This window comes from Amphibalanus amphitrite, unplaced genomic scaffold, assembly GCF_019059575.1.
Source record: "Amphibalanus amphitrite isolate SeventyFive unplaced genomic scaffold, NRLGWU_Aamphi_draft 000491F_arrow, whole genome shotgun sequence".
Taxonomy (NCBI): domain Eukaryota; kingdom Metazoa; phylum Arthropoda; class Thecostraca; order Balanomorpha; family Balanidae; genus Amphibalanus; species Amphibalanus amphitrite.
In genome coordinates this window covers 265961-278125 of record NW_024881985.1, presented here as the reverse complement: position 1 = coordinate 278125, position 12165 = coordinate 265961, and the positions used below count along the sequence as shown (strand labels likewise).

At 52.3% G+C, this 12165-nt stretch overlaps 2 protein-coding genes across 6 annotated transcripts in view; one reads left to right on the top strand and one right to left on the bottom strand.

The window, feature by feature from the left end:
• LOC122392563 (ecdysone receptor-like) overlaps positions 1 to 12165 on the bottom strand; it is a 136564-nt gene that overhangs the window by 83545 nt on the left and 40854 nt on the right. The window lies entirely within an intron of this gene.
• Positions 3684 to 11590, top strand: LOC122392562. The gene is made up of 10 exons (XM_043387589.1): positions 3684 to 3887; positions 4525 to 4605; positions 4973 to 5119; positions 5668 to 5789; positions 6521 to 6793; positions 7466 to 7815; positions 7941 to 8119; positions 8683 to 8939; positions 9633 to 9786; positions 10405 to 11590. Exons 1-10 carry the CDS (start codon positions 3789 to 3791, stop codon positions 11215 to 11217), a joined length of 2475 nt encoding a protein of 824 aa, XP_043243524.1. The 5' UTR covers positions 3684 to 3788; the 3' UTR covers positions 11218 to 11590.

The window sequence follows — 12165 nt, the reverse complement described above, 5'->3', positions numbered from 1 at the left end:
CCTGAGCTTAGCATCTCAATAAGTTTTATCATCTCAATAAGTTTTATCATGAACGCCATACCAAGGCCACTTCGCCGCTCTAAACCATCTGCAGCTCACCCTTCCAAAACATCTACATACCAGGAACAATATCATCAATCGTGTATCGTTTTCGGGGAAGCAGCCGACAGCGGCCCCGCCAGAAATGTGAATAATGGCCCGACCTGCAGCCAGATGCAGAAGCACTCGTAACTCGTGGCAGTCGCGGGCACTCAAAACAAGGCACAGCATGTCAGGGCATTGCGTCCCTAAACAAACACTACTGACACAGACGGTAATCGTCCGTCTGGACGCTGCAACCTTGGCCGCGTCACAGCGGCACAGCCGCGCCCGTCTGTGCTGGGGCCTCTGGAGCAGCCCCTCCAGCGCCGGGGCAGGCGGCTGGAGCTACCATGGCACGACAGCGTGGCAGCGCGGCTCTGTGCGCCATTCGGGTGGATGTGGGTCGACGCAGTCGGCGGCCGCCTAATGTCCGGCTCCCGTTCCATCGATTCGGACGGGGGAGGCGCGCACAATGCCAGGTGCGTTACGGAGGGCGCCGTCGCACGCGCCCCTCGGTCGCGCCCCGGCCCGGCCCCCTGGCCCGCGTGTCCGGCGCCCCTCCGACGTGGCGGCGAACACAGGGAAGGCGCCGAGGCCACGCACATGCGTGCGCCCGGCGCCGGACGCGTGATAGTGCTTATCGGTGTGCGTTCGAGGCATGGGCGTCGAAACCGGGGGGACGGGGGGGACGCGTCCCCCCCAGTCGAGGAATCCGGGGGGGACGTCCCCCGCAAAAAATATCCTCATGAATGATTAAAAAAGTGATCAACGAAATTGGTGTATTGTCGTTTTGGGATGAAATTGCGGATACCTACCCGTATACAAATTGAATCATGCGAATTGCTGACACTGTACCCTTGCTTGCAGGGCTGCGGAGTAGATTGATTTTGGTAACTCTGACTCCGGCTTTTAAAAAATCGCTCGGAGTCCCCACCCCATCTCCGATCACGGCATCCCTCGGCCCGCATCGGAGTGAAAAACATGTGATGTGATGCTTTTGTCTCTTTGAACATTTCTTGGCACGTTAAAAGATAACATTACCTACGAGGTGCAGCTCTGGACTGTCCGTCCCAGGTCCTCGATAGGGAGCCAAAGCTCCAGTTGTAGGGGCGACCATATTCAACAAGGGCTGAAGATCTGTCCCAAAGTCTCAGAGTGGGACAACAGCTTGCAAAGACCACACATTTTATGTAGGATATTCGTAATAGTCAAGACCTTCAGCTCACTCTCAAACGGCCCTCTTCCCGTTCAAGGCCATCCGACAGCAGAAGGTCTCACCATGGCCTTTGAACGCTTGATGCTTGAGGGTGAGAGGGCCTCGTCCTGGTCTGAGAGAGCCCAGGAGGATGTAATACTCAGTATGGTCCTACATTGGTCTTACCATGACCCGGCCTTCAATCACCACAGCCAACAGAATCTCCAGCTTTTATCCGACCCATCCTCGGGAATGACGTTGACTCTGACTTCAGAGTTGAAGTCTGTTACGACTTTGGTGACTCCAACTCCGTATCCGACCAAAACCGTCGACTACGACCGAAGTCGACTCCGACCCCGCGGTCCTGCAGCTACACTGCACTGAGTTTCCAACTTCTTGGAAATTGAAGCTGTACCTATGGTTGACAGAGGACCACACGATTTTTTAGAGGCAGGGCTGCTGGACTTGGTGACTAGATCCTAACTGTCCTGGTATCAAACGTATTACTCGGGATGCAAAATTTATGCGTTTTGGGACTGTTTTGCCAAGAGTTTTTGCCAATTTTCGCGGCGCTTCGCGCCGCCAATTCATGCACAGATAGAAAAGAGTGTGACTAATAACGCCTCCACGCGAGAACATGAGAACATGTGTATTGTGTATGCGTTATAAGTAGTGCATAGGCCTGAAATTGTACGGTAACTAACTTTTGGGTTTTTAGTCAGCCAATCCGTCCCCCCCAGTCAAAAATCCGTGGCGACGCCCCTGGTTCGAGGAGGCGAAAACAGACAGCGGCGCGCCCGGGGCCAGCGGACCGGCCGGTCGGGCGCGCCGGCCTGGTACGGGGCCCCGCGGCAGCCCTGGTCTCCGCCGGCCTGGCATGTCCGGTCTGGTGCCGCCGCCGAGCGCCCGGCGGCGGCCGGCGGGCCAGCGCGGCGGTCTGCCGTGTGCGGTCTGCCCACTGACCCAGTGGCGACTCGGGGCTGTTCTCGGAGAGGAGCGGGGACAGCGCGCGGCTCCCGGCCGGCTCCGGCTCCGCTGCAGAGTGCTGCTCACGGCTGACCTACTGCCGTCGAGCCGGCACGTCCGCGCCGCCCCACCCACATCAAAGCAGCAGCGGCGGGCCGGCCGGCTGAGCTGCAGAGCCGGGATCGCCGGCGGCGCGCCGGGCCGGGCCACCGCGACCGGACCGGTTCTGCTCGCCGGGTCGGGGAGCGGTCATGGCCGCCGGCCACTGCACCGTGCGGTCAGACAGACCCGACCGGCGGCTGACCACTGACCAGGCATGCAGACCCGACCAATGCAACAGCCGGACGGACAAAGACCCACCCAACAGACGGGCGGCTAGACAGTCCCACGGCAGACCCTACCTGCAAACCTGATCGACGTTGAGAGGCAAACAAAGCCGGTTTGAATGAATACACCTACATATATACCGTCAGCAGTCAGCACTCCCTGAATACTGTCCAATATGCAAGCACTGACGTATTATACGAAGGCACATACTTTAAATGCACCGCGCCCACGAGTCGTGCTCAAACCTGTCGTGCAGTGCACATCGCACATATTTCGAACGTTACGTTACCAACACCGGGGGGGGGGGCCTTCGGGGAGTCCCCTGTATGCCAGGTAGCGTCCCGAAGGGTCGTACACTGAACTCAGACCTGTTGCTAGCGGCATCAAGCCACTGCCGTCTGGCATGCTGTGGCGTCAGTCTAATATATGCAAGTACGTCACTTTGTGTCACATCACACCACGTCACATCACGCCAAATCATACGGTCTGAAAGGGCGAGAGTCGTTTGCAAGAAGAAATCCACACAAGCAGATCGATATGAGACAACATCACCACAATGTCCACCGACATGGACCCCAAGATCTCCGATGGCGACAAGCTTGTTACAGAACCGGGCCACCGGACTGTCGGCGGATGACTGGGATTATGCCGCAGACGTGAACTGGGTACTCGGTCTGCCAGTCGGCGGCGGAGCCACAGCACACTATCTAGGTCACAGACAGTCGTCCGGCGGATCCGGGCAGGTGACAGAGGTCAGAGGTCTCGCCAGGCTGACCCGGCGCTCCAGAGTGTTCCACTCAGCGCGCTGCTCAGTCGGGGTACGCGCGGCGGCGCCCGGCGCCCAGCGTCGGCGTGCGTGCGGCGCCCGACGCTAATTCAGGTCACGCTGCCGGAGCACACCCGGGGCGCCCGGTCCGCGCTGACCTTTGTCCCTGGGGACTGGTCCAAGAGGCGGGTATCAGTGGGCAGACGGCTCCGAGCATCCCGGCGTCCGGTCACATGGTCCAAATACACCCGCCGAGGTAAACAAATCGCCAGCGAGACGCTCCGTCTGTTGGCACGTGCTCTGGGAGACGTGACGTCATTGTGACGTCACACTAGCCGACGGACGCGTATTTTGAATTCACCATAGGGCTCAGCCATTCCTAGAGGAATTCTAGGCACCTTGGAAAAAAGCGAAATCGCGCTAGGGATTTCAGCCGATCTGGCAGCTCTTCCGATGCCACTGGCGCGCCTTTTAATCCAAAGCGCCTTTTTCGTGTCTCATGTTTGCTCGTTTATTGCGGAGGCCTATATATGCTTCAAGATGCTGGAAAAGGTTGGTGATTAATAAGTATTTCCATTTTAGGTGCATGTTCTTTGCAAGAAATACAGTTGTTGTTGCTGTTGTTGTGGGTTAGGGCGCAAGAAATACAGGTATATGTCAAGTTTAGGTCCTAACTATAACTGTGACGCTGTTGATACAAATCTGTAACAGCAAAAAAATTATGTTTTAGGTTACGTTAGGCTGTAAGTTTTAGGTTGCATTGTAGGTTTGTAGGTAGTAGATTGGTAGGTTATAGGTGAAAAGGTAAGGTTAGTTCAGGTTTGATTATGTTTTTCTTTTAGTTACGAGACATATAAGTATCATTTTTGGATTCAGGATGTCAAATAATGGTCGGAAACACTAAATTCAAAATTAACTAATTTTGAAGCGGGGACCTCCATGTGTACCGGCCAAATAATGTAAGAATATGAAAAAATTATCCATGAAATCTGCTTAGGACTTAAACTTGACATTTACCCACATGGCTATAGGTATCACCAGCAGAATTATAATCTTTACATAGGTAATTTTTAAGAAATGCTGTAAGTGAAGATTATGAGTCGTGTAACCATTGTTACTATATTGATATTAAATATTGAATAGGTACAAGTCCGCCACTAACTTTATGGAACATTCCTTCTTCCAACAGGATCACTTCCAAGTAATCTGGAAGGCTGATGCCAAGTACATCTTGTGCGAGAAGCTTGATATGATTCCTGACCTGGAACCGGTGAGCATCAAATATAGCAATTTGCTTAAAGCAATAGCAATTGCCGATGATGGCAATTTCAATTTGCAGTAACACATATTATATGTAATTGGTTTGAGCCATGTTGCAATCATTTCATGAATGAAAACTTCCATTTTTAAAATGGAACTATCAACTTTCCCCACAGGCTTCGGTAACAAAGTTTTATCAATTGTGAATGACAATATTATTGGTATGAGTGGTGTGTGCGGTGATCTGTATTTGAATATAACGCGTCTTGTCACTAAGTATTTGTCATCTGCATTATAGCTGACTATTACGGTAATACGATCGTGCATTGGTCCCAGACAAGAATACCCCAGTGAGACCTTGCATTATTTCGTTTCAGGAGTTGATGGAGGGCACCACTGTGGCCTACCGATGTCCGGCGTCAAAGGAATCGGCCCTGCAGTGGATTCAGCTGTACCAAGAGGCCGCCAACATCACCCTGACGACGTACGACTCCATGTCGAATGGCCAAAGGGTGGTGTACTGGGTGAGAGCTTTAGTTTATGAAATACCAGTTTGGGCTCGCCGTGTAAAGCTCGGCAGGGGGGTACTTTTGCCCGAGCACTCGACCTGGGCCCGCCAATGGAAAATTCTGCTGGTGCAGAGCCTCCTGAGGGTTCAGCAAAGACCCGCCGTATGAAAGCCTGTCGGGGTCTACTGACAGAGGGCCCGGCGGCCTGGGCTGGCTGCATGAATCCCCAGCTTGATGCCGCGTACTGAGGACCAGTCATCCAGCCGTCATACCGGGTGTCTCGGAGGACTGGACGGGCACCTACCAGCGGGCCCGCTAGATTTCGGGAGGGTCAGCTGACCCCTTTGTCCCCCTGACTCCTCCCTGGGTGCGCCACTGCACCCAGTAACTTTTACTCTTTTATATCGCAGGAAGGTGCGGGTTAATGAAACACCATGATCAGGGTCAGTTAAAAAGGTAACGTTTTTAAATCGAGAAACTTTCATCCTCATTTAAATGACGGACTAATGAGTGGCAATTGATTTCATCACTTTTGTTAATGTTGTCAATTTTTTTTTTTTCAGGCCAGGCTTCGTTGTCACCACGACGTCCCAGAAAAGCCGAGTCGTCCGAGGAAAAACCAATCCGCCAAGGACACCGGGTGCCCCCTGCGCCTGAAAGTGACTGTCGCCAACATTCCAAAACGGCAAGTTTCTCACCGTCTTTTGTCATTGGCACCTTTTACCAGGGCTGCGGAGTCGACCCAACTTTAGCCAACTCCGACTCCGACTCCGGCCTCACAAAATCGACTCTGACTCCGACTCCGACCTATTAGTTCTGGAAAGCATTTATTTGGTCCTTTGGTTCACCGAACCAGTGCAGAGACGTGAACTTCGGGAGAAAAGAAAAGGCTGATCAAAATCGTAGGTCGATTTTGTTGTCTGACCACTTTGGATCATCGGGATAATTGCCATTTTGCTTTCACCAGACAACAATTTCACTTGATGAAAGGCGATTTTCGGACTACATGGCCGGAGTCGGTAAAATCTTATCGACTCTGGCCAAGAAAAAAGATCGACTCCGACTCCGACCAAAACTGTTGACTCCGACCGACTCCGACTCCGACTCCGCAGCCCTGCTTTTTACAAACGCCTTAGTTGATCAAACGATCAACCGCAATTGAAAAAAAAACTACATATTTGATGAAGGAGTTCGCTGCCGAAAAGATTTCAAGTCGCTATCTTTCTTAGTTGTGCCAATCTTGGCTCAGAAAACTAAAAACGGTGATAATCCGAAACATTTCACCTCGCTCGTTCCTTGCCTCAAAAGGTTTCTTGCTGGTACCCTATAAAAGTGCGTGGAAGGAGCGGAATTTCTTCTGAATAACACCATCGTCTCGTGTTTTTTTATATTTGTTGACGAATCCTCCCTTTCCAGGAATAGGTCTACAGACCCATGCGCGGCTTACGAGCTACGGGTGACATGTAACAAGAAGCCCCACAACCACGCCGTGGACAACGCTGCCGCTCTGAGACATCGACGCGTCTCTGAGCTGACGAAGGCCCGGCTGATGGAGCTGTTCCAGCACCACCACTCGCCCTCCACGGCGCTGGAGACCCTGAAACTACAGCTTCAGGAGGAGCATGGGAGCGCCTACCCGTCGGTGGCCGCAGACCGAGCCATTGTCCCAGATCGGATGGCCGTCTACTAGTAAGTTTTTAACAGCTTGATGCAAAGCCACACTGCCACAAGTTAGCAAGTCTGTAGGGACAGTATCTGAAATAATAAGACTTTCCCTATAAAGTTACACATGATTCTCATATATGAGATGCAATTGATCGTTACACGGAGCAGAGATGATAGGGCTACTCAGAAAAGAAGGCCGCATGTCTGGGATATGTGGTTGCGATCCGAGACTGATCTGGCCATTGACAATTTTTGGGTCCCCTATTGCAATCTGCCTGTTTTCGTGTCACATCCAGTTCTACTGTTATCTATGAATTGTGTTGTGCTAAAAACTCGCAACATTTTACGCTGCGATAAATGCACTCTGGTTTAGTAAAAGCTATCGATAATCATATTACGTACGCCTATGTGTCAGGGTCATTTCCGTTTTCCTGCTTTTCGTGAAAAACCTGAAGGGGAATGGCGTCTAGACGCCCCCCTTCCGGCCCAGCGCAGGTTAACATTATTTTCACCTTGGATTTGTGTAATTCAATGCGCTGAGGGGTAAGCTATATTTTGATTAGGACGAATCAGGAACAAGTGGGACAGCTGAAGCTTAACCATAAGTACACTGTTATGCAATCGGTATTTTATCACAAAATGAAACTGACCACCACTTGCAGCTGGAAGTCAATTGACAATGCAATGTGTTTTCAGCCTGTACTACAAGCACTGTCGGGAGCGTTACCCAGCCTCGACCCAGGAGGAGACCATGGACCTCATCCGCCACATGAAGGACGTCCGCACGGCGGTCTCAGTCGAGGACGGCGAGACGGTGATCGCGGCGGTGACGCCGCTGATGGAGCGCGTCCACACGCTCCCCGACGCGGGAGAGGTGGTCTTCGTCGACGCCTCAGGAGGGATGGACCGGCACGGCCAGCGCGTCTTCCTGCTGATGTGCTGGAGCCCGGCCGGTGGTCTGCCTCTCGGTGTCATCGTCTCCACCTCGGAGACCGAGGCCGTGGTGGACAAAGCCTTCCGGCTGCTCGTCGGGATTTTACCAGACGGTACGATATACCTACATTTGCCATGAATTCCCATATCTGGCGGCTAAACTCTGAATTGTCCAGTCAGTTGTGCATTGGTGTATAAAATCCAATATCGTGTTTGACCGAGAATGCTTCTTTGACAGGCGCCTTTGGCGGGCGTGGAAGGCGCGGCCCTCTGTGCTTCATGACGGACGACTGTCAGGCCGAGCGGAACGCGCTGTCGGCGGTGTGGCCTGAGGCGCGGCTCCTGCTGTGCACGTTTCACGTGCTGCAGGCCGTCTGGCGATGGCTTCACAACGGCAAACATGGCATCGACAAGCAAGTGAGTAGTTTCTACTGGGAATGAATTTCCGTTCATTTTTGTCTAATTACCCCTTTTTGAGAAACACAGAGAGAGAGAGAGAGAGAGAGAGAGAGGGAGAGAGAGGGAGGCAGAGAAAGAGACAGAGACATAGAGAGAGGGAGGGAGAGAGAGAGAGAGAGAGAGAGAGAGAGAGAGAGAGAGAGAGAGAGAGAGAGAGAGAGAGAGAGAGAGAAAGAGAGAGAAAGAGAGAGAAAGAGAGAGAGAGAGAGAGAGAGAGAGAGAGAGAGAGAGAGAGAGAGAGAGAGAGAGAGAGAGAGAGAGAGAGAGAGAGAGAGAGGCAGGCAGACAGCTGGGCAGAGGCAGGCATAGGCAGGCAGTCAGGCATAGACTAGACAGGCATAGGCTGGCAGTCAGGAATAGACATGCAGTGATACTGGTCTAAAAGCTGTAAAAGAACGTAAATGAGTTTGATTAATTTCATCTCAAACACCCCCTATATTTACATTTACCTTCACCCTTCACCCTTCACCCCTCCCGCCTCCCACACTCGGATACCAGTTAAATTGTGCATTTTCTTCCAGCACAGGCAGGCTATCATGGCACTAGCCAAACAGCTCGTGTACGCCAACAATGAGGCGGAGATAGCGACGACGATGGAGCTGGTGGCTACCGAGTGGGGCGAGCGCTACCCACTGCTGGACCAGTACCTGCAGGGTTTCGCTGCCCGCCGTCAAGAGTGGGCGCTGTGTCTCCGCACGGATGTCCCCACCCGGGGACACAACACGAACAACATCGTAGAGTCCGCCTTCAGAGTCCTCAAAGACTCTGTCCTCTACAGGTCAGTCTTTATTCATATGTTTCACCTAATTGCGGTTCAATAAATAAAACAGTTAACCTGGCGTTCATAGACAAACCTGTCTTTTAACTAAAGTTGATTGTAAAACTGTTTCGGTGACCGGAGGTATTGCGATAGATTCATTACTATTTTAAAATATTTCAAGTTGTAAGGTTGCCCAAAAGTGGCAAATGTTGAAGAAATGTCAAAGTTGCAGTTACAGACAAATTCCAATTAATAAAGACAAATAATTGGAAAAAAAGCCAAAGCAGGGGAGTAGTTTTCCTTTCAATATAGGTCGGAGGGCTGAGAGTTAGCCGGTAAAATGTTCTCGAAAACACCATCAAAATCCCTAGGACTGTGCAATTCTCCCCAGTGTCTGCCAAAGTTCAGAGCCTGAAGCCCCCGAAACGGAATTGGACCATACATCCCTTCGTCAAAGACGTTAATTACTAACTTGTGACTTTCATGGATTAACACGGATTAACTTGTGAATATCACGGTTTTACATTTCTGTTAACCCTACATGTGGAAGAAAAACAAACTTTCGCATTTCGGGTAGGTTGTGAAATTGTTAGTTGTGCTTTTGGCTGCTCTTCTGAAAGCCTTATTGTGTCCATACGATGGCAGTCTACCGTTAATTATAGCTGCAAAGAAATTGTTGAAATATTCGCTTGACACGCGCTGTTTTTCCAGGACTCGGGCGTTCAACCTGCTGCAGCTGTTTGATTTCGTCACGGTCCAGCTCAGCAAGCACTACGCCAGGAGGGCGTGCGACGTGGCCAACGGCCGGCAGCGGGCGGCACCGGTCCGCGGCGGCACCAGCCAAGAAACGGGCACTGTGACGCAGGTATTTTGCATGACACGAGAACTGATTGAGGTCACATAAGACAGCTCGTTTTCCAATGCTGGTCCCACCCGTACTGCCACATGGCTGTGCAAAGTGACCAATGCAATCGGCGCACCCCTAAGCACCAATAAACCACATTGCTGTGCATTCACACACAAGAGTCTGTCACTGTACCGCTGTGCCACTGTAGGGCCGCGTGGTGTTGGCGCTGTGTGCCACATCTCGTGACTCGTTTCGCGTTTTTTCTTGTTTCTTCTTTTTTCCCTTTGGGGGTCTGTTTTAAAAGGCCAAGCTGACAGTACTGGGGCGAATGAACAGGTTCGGATTTTCGTACAAGTAACCGTCCGTCAGTTTATGTTGTACAGTCTGTCTTAAAAGTCCGCGAAAAAGCAACGGTGGATCCATCAAGCCTGACCGAGGAAGGGCCTGCTCAATTTGAGTCATCAAAGCAATTGATATTCTCGTCCATTCCCCAGGTCAATTGGTTCGGTGACTTTCAAAGTAAAGCAGGCCTTTCTTCAGTAAGGCTTGATGGATCCACCGTCACTTTGCGCGGTACTTTTAAGACAGACTGTACATACGAATTTTACAGGATTTTATGTGTTGCCCCTCCCACAGGTGACGGAGTTCACCTATCAGGTGAAGTCGCTGACGTCGGTCGGCATCACCTACCTGGTGGACCTGAACGTCGGCGCCTGCACCTGCAGGATGAACCGGCGGACTGGCGGCTGCAAACACCTCCGAGCCGTGCGGCAGCAGACTGGCGCTGTGCCGGAGGCGACGGCGACAAAGGAGACGCGGAGGGCCTTGATGGACATCGCCATGGGGACCAGCCAGCAGCTGCCAGGCAACTGGTTCGACCCTCTGGTCGCCGAGCCGTCCACCTCGTCACCTCCTGTCCCCACGCCCGCCAGCGCCCCCGGAGTCGCGCAGCCCCAGCCGTCGCCGAGTCCCGAGGAGTACGACGACGACGCAATGGACTTCGAGGACCCCGCCGCTGCGGCGGCGGCTGTCAGTGGAGCTGAGCAGCGACGCTCAGATGACCGGACACGCCAAACCGTGGCGTTCATCCAGGAGTGGGCAGCCTTCATGTGCGAGGCAGTCGTCCAGGACGACACCTGGGAGAGGGCTGCCGCTGCCTTTCAGCAGAGGTGGGGCCAGCTGCCCACTGCTGGCCGCCAGTCCGCTCTGCACCAGTTTGGAGGCGCGCAGGGCTGCCGGCGGAACGCCACCCAGATTCCGGTCCAGCCGACCAGCACTGCCCGTCGCACCAGCACCAACGTGCGGGGGCGCGCTCGCTGGCCCGCTGGACGGCCGTGCCGCTCCGCGCGCACCGGGGAGCACGGCTACGTGGCAGCCTCCGCCAGGCGGTCGGCGGCGCCCCACAGCCTGGCCACCTGTGTTGACCAGAACCGCCCCCTGGGGCGCTGAGTGATAGAGGTGAAGTGGGGGTGACCGGGGCAAGTTGGTGCCAGGGGGGGGGGGGGTAAGTTGGGACGGAAGGGATATTTCCAATACTTCTCGACAGTTGGCGTTCAAACTTATTTTGTACATGAACAGTAACGCCGTCTGTTTGTCAACGTGGTGTCGGCGCGTGCTGAGGTAAGTGCTGTTAATAATCGCTACAAATGTGTTTCAGGTACCAAAAGTGATTTTCTTGCTGTGAAAATATTCTCTTCTAGTGTCGTTGTGTGTGCCTTTTTGTTTGCCGCAGGAGTACTGCAAACGTTTGTGTTTTGTCGTTAATGCCCGCATGGATTAGCGATGATTGTTCATGTGAAACATGAATAAAAATGTGTTTAGATAAACTGTTTTTCCTAGTGTACCAACTTGCCTTAGGCCTTGGCCCAACTGACCCCCCGCCGCGGGGTAAGTTGGGACATTGGAGGATGGCCGCTTTGATCAGATATGACACCAAGACGATGCTACCATCTCTCTTATATTAAGTCTTCTTTAAAAGATAAAGAAATCAGATCTCAGTTAATAGCCAACAAATAATGATGTATAGTTATACCGAAGTTATGACGCTTCAAGCAATAACTGGCTCAACTAGCGTTAGCGGAATGACGCAAAATTAGCAGGTGACCAGTGACCACTCCCAGTTCGCTAATATGTTTGCATCATTAACATACCTTCCACTATAAGCACGGTTTCTCAATCTTAACATAAAATATAACATCTTTTCATGTAATTTGCATCTCTAATATACCCCAGTCAAACTTGCATCACTAATGTAGTGGGGGACTTCTTGGGAAGAATTAGTTTCTAGGGACTTACACATTTATGCTCATTTCCCCACATTTGTCGCCAGGGGGAGAATTCCCCAGAATTTTCCGCTAGGAGTGGCTGAGCCCTATGGTGAATTCAAAATACGCCCGA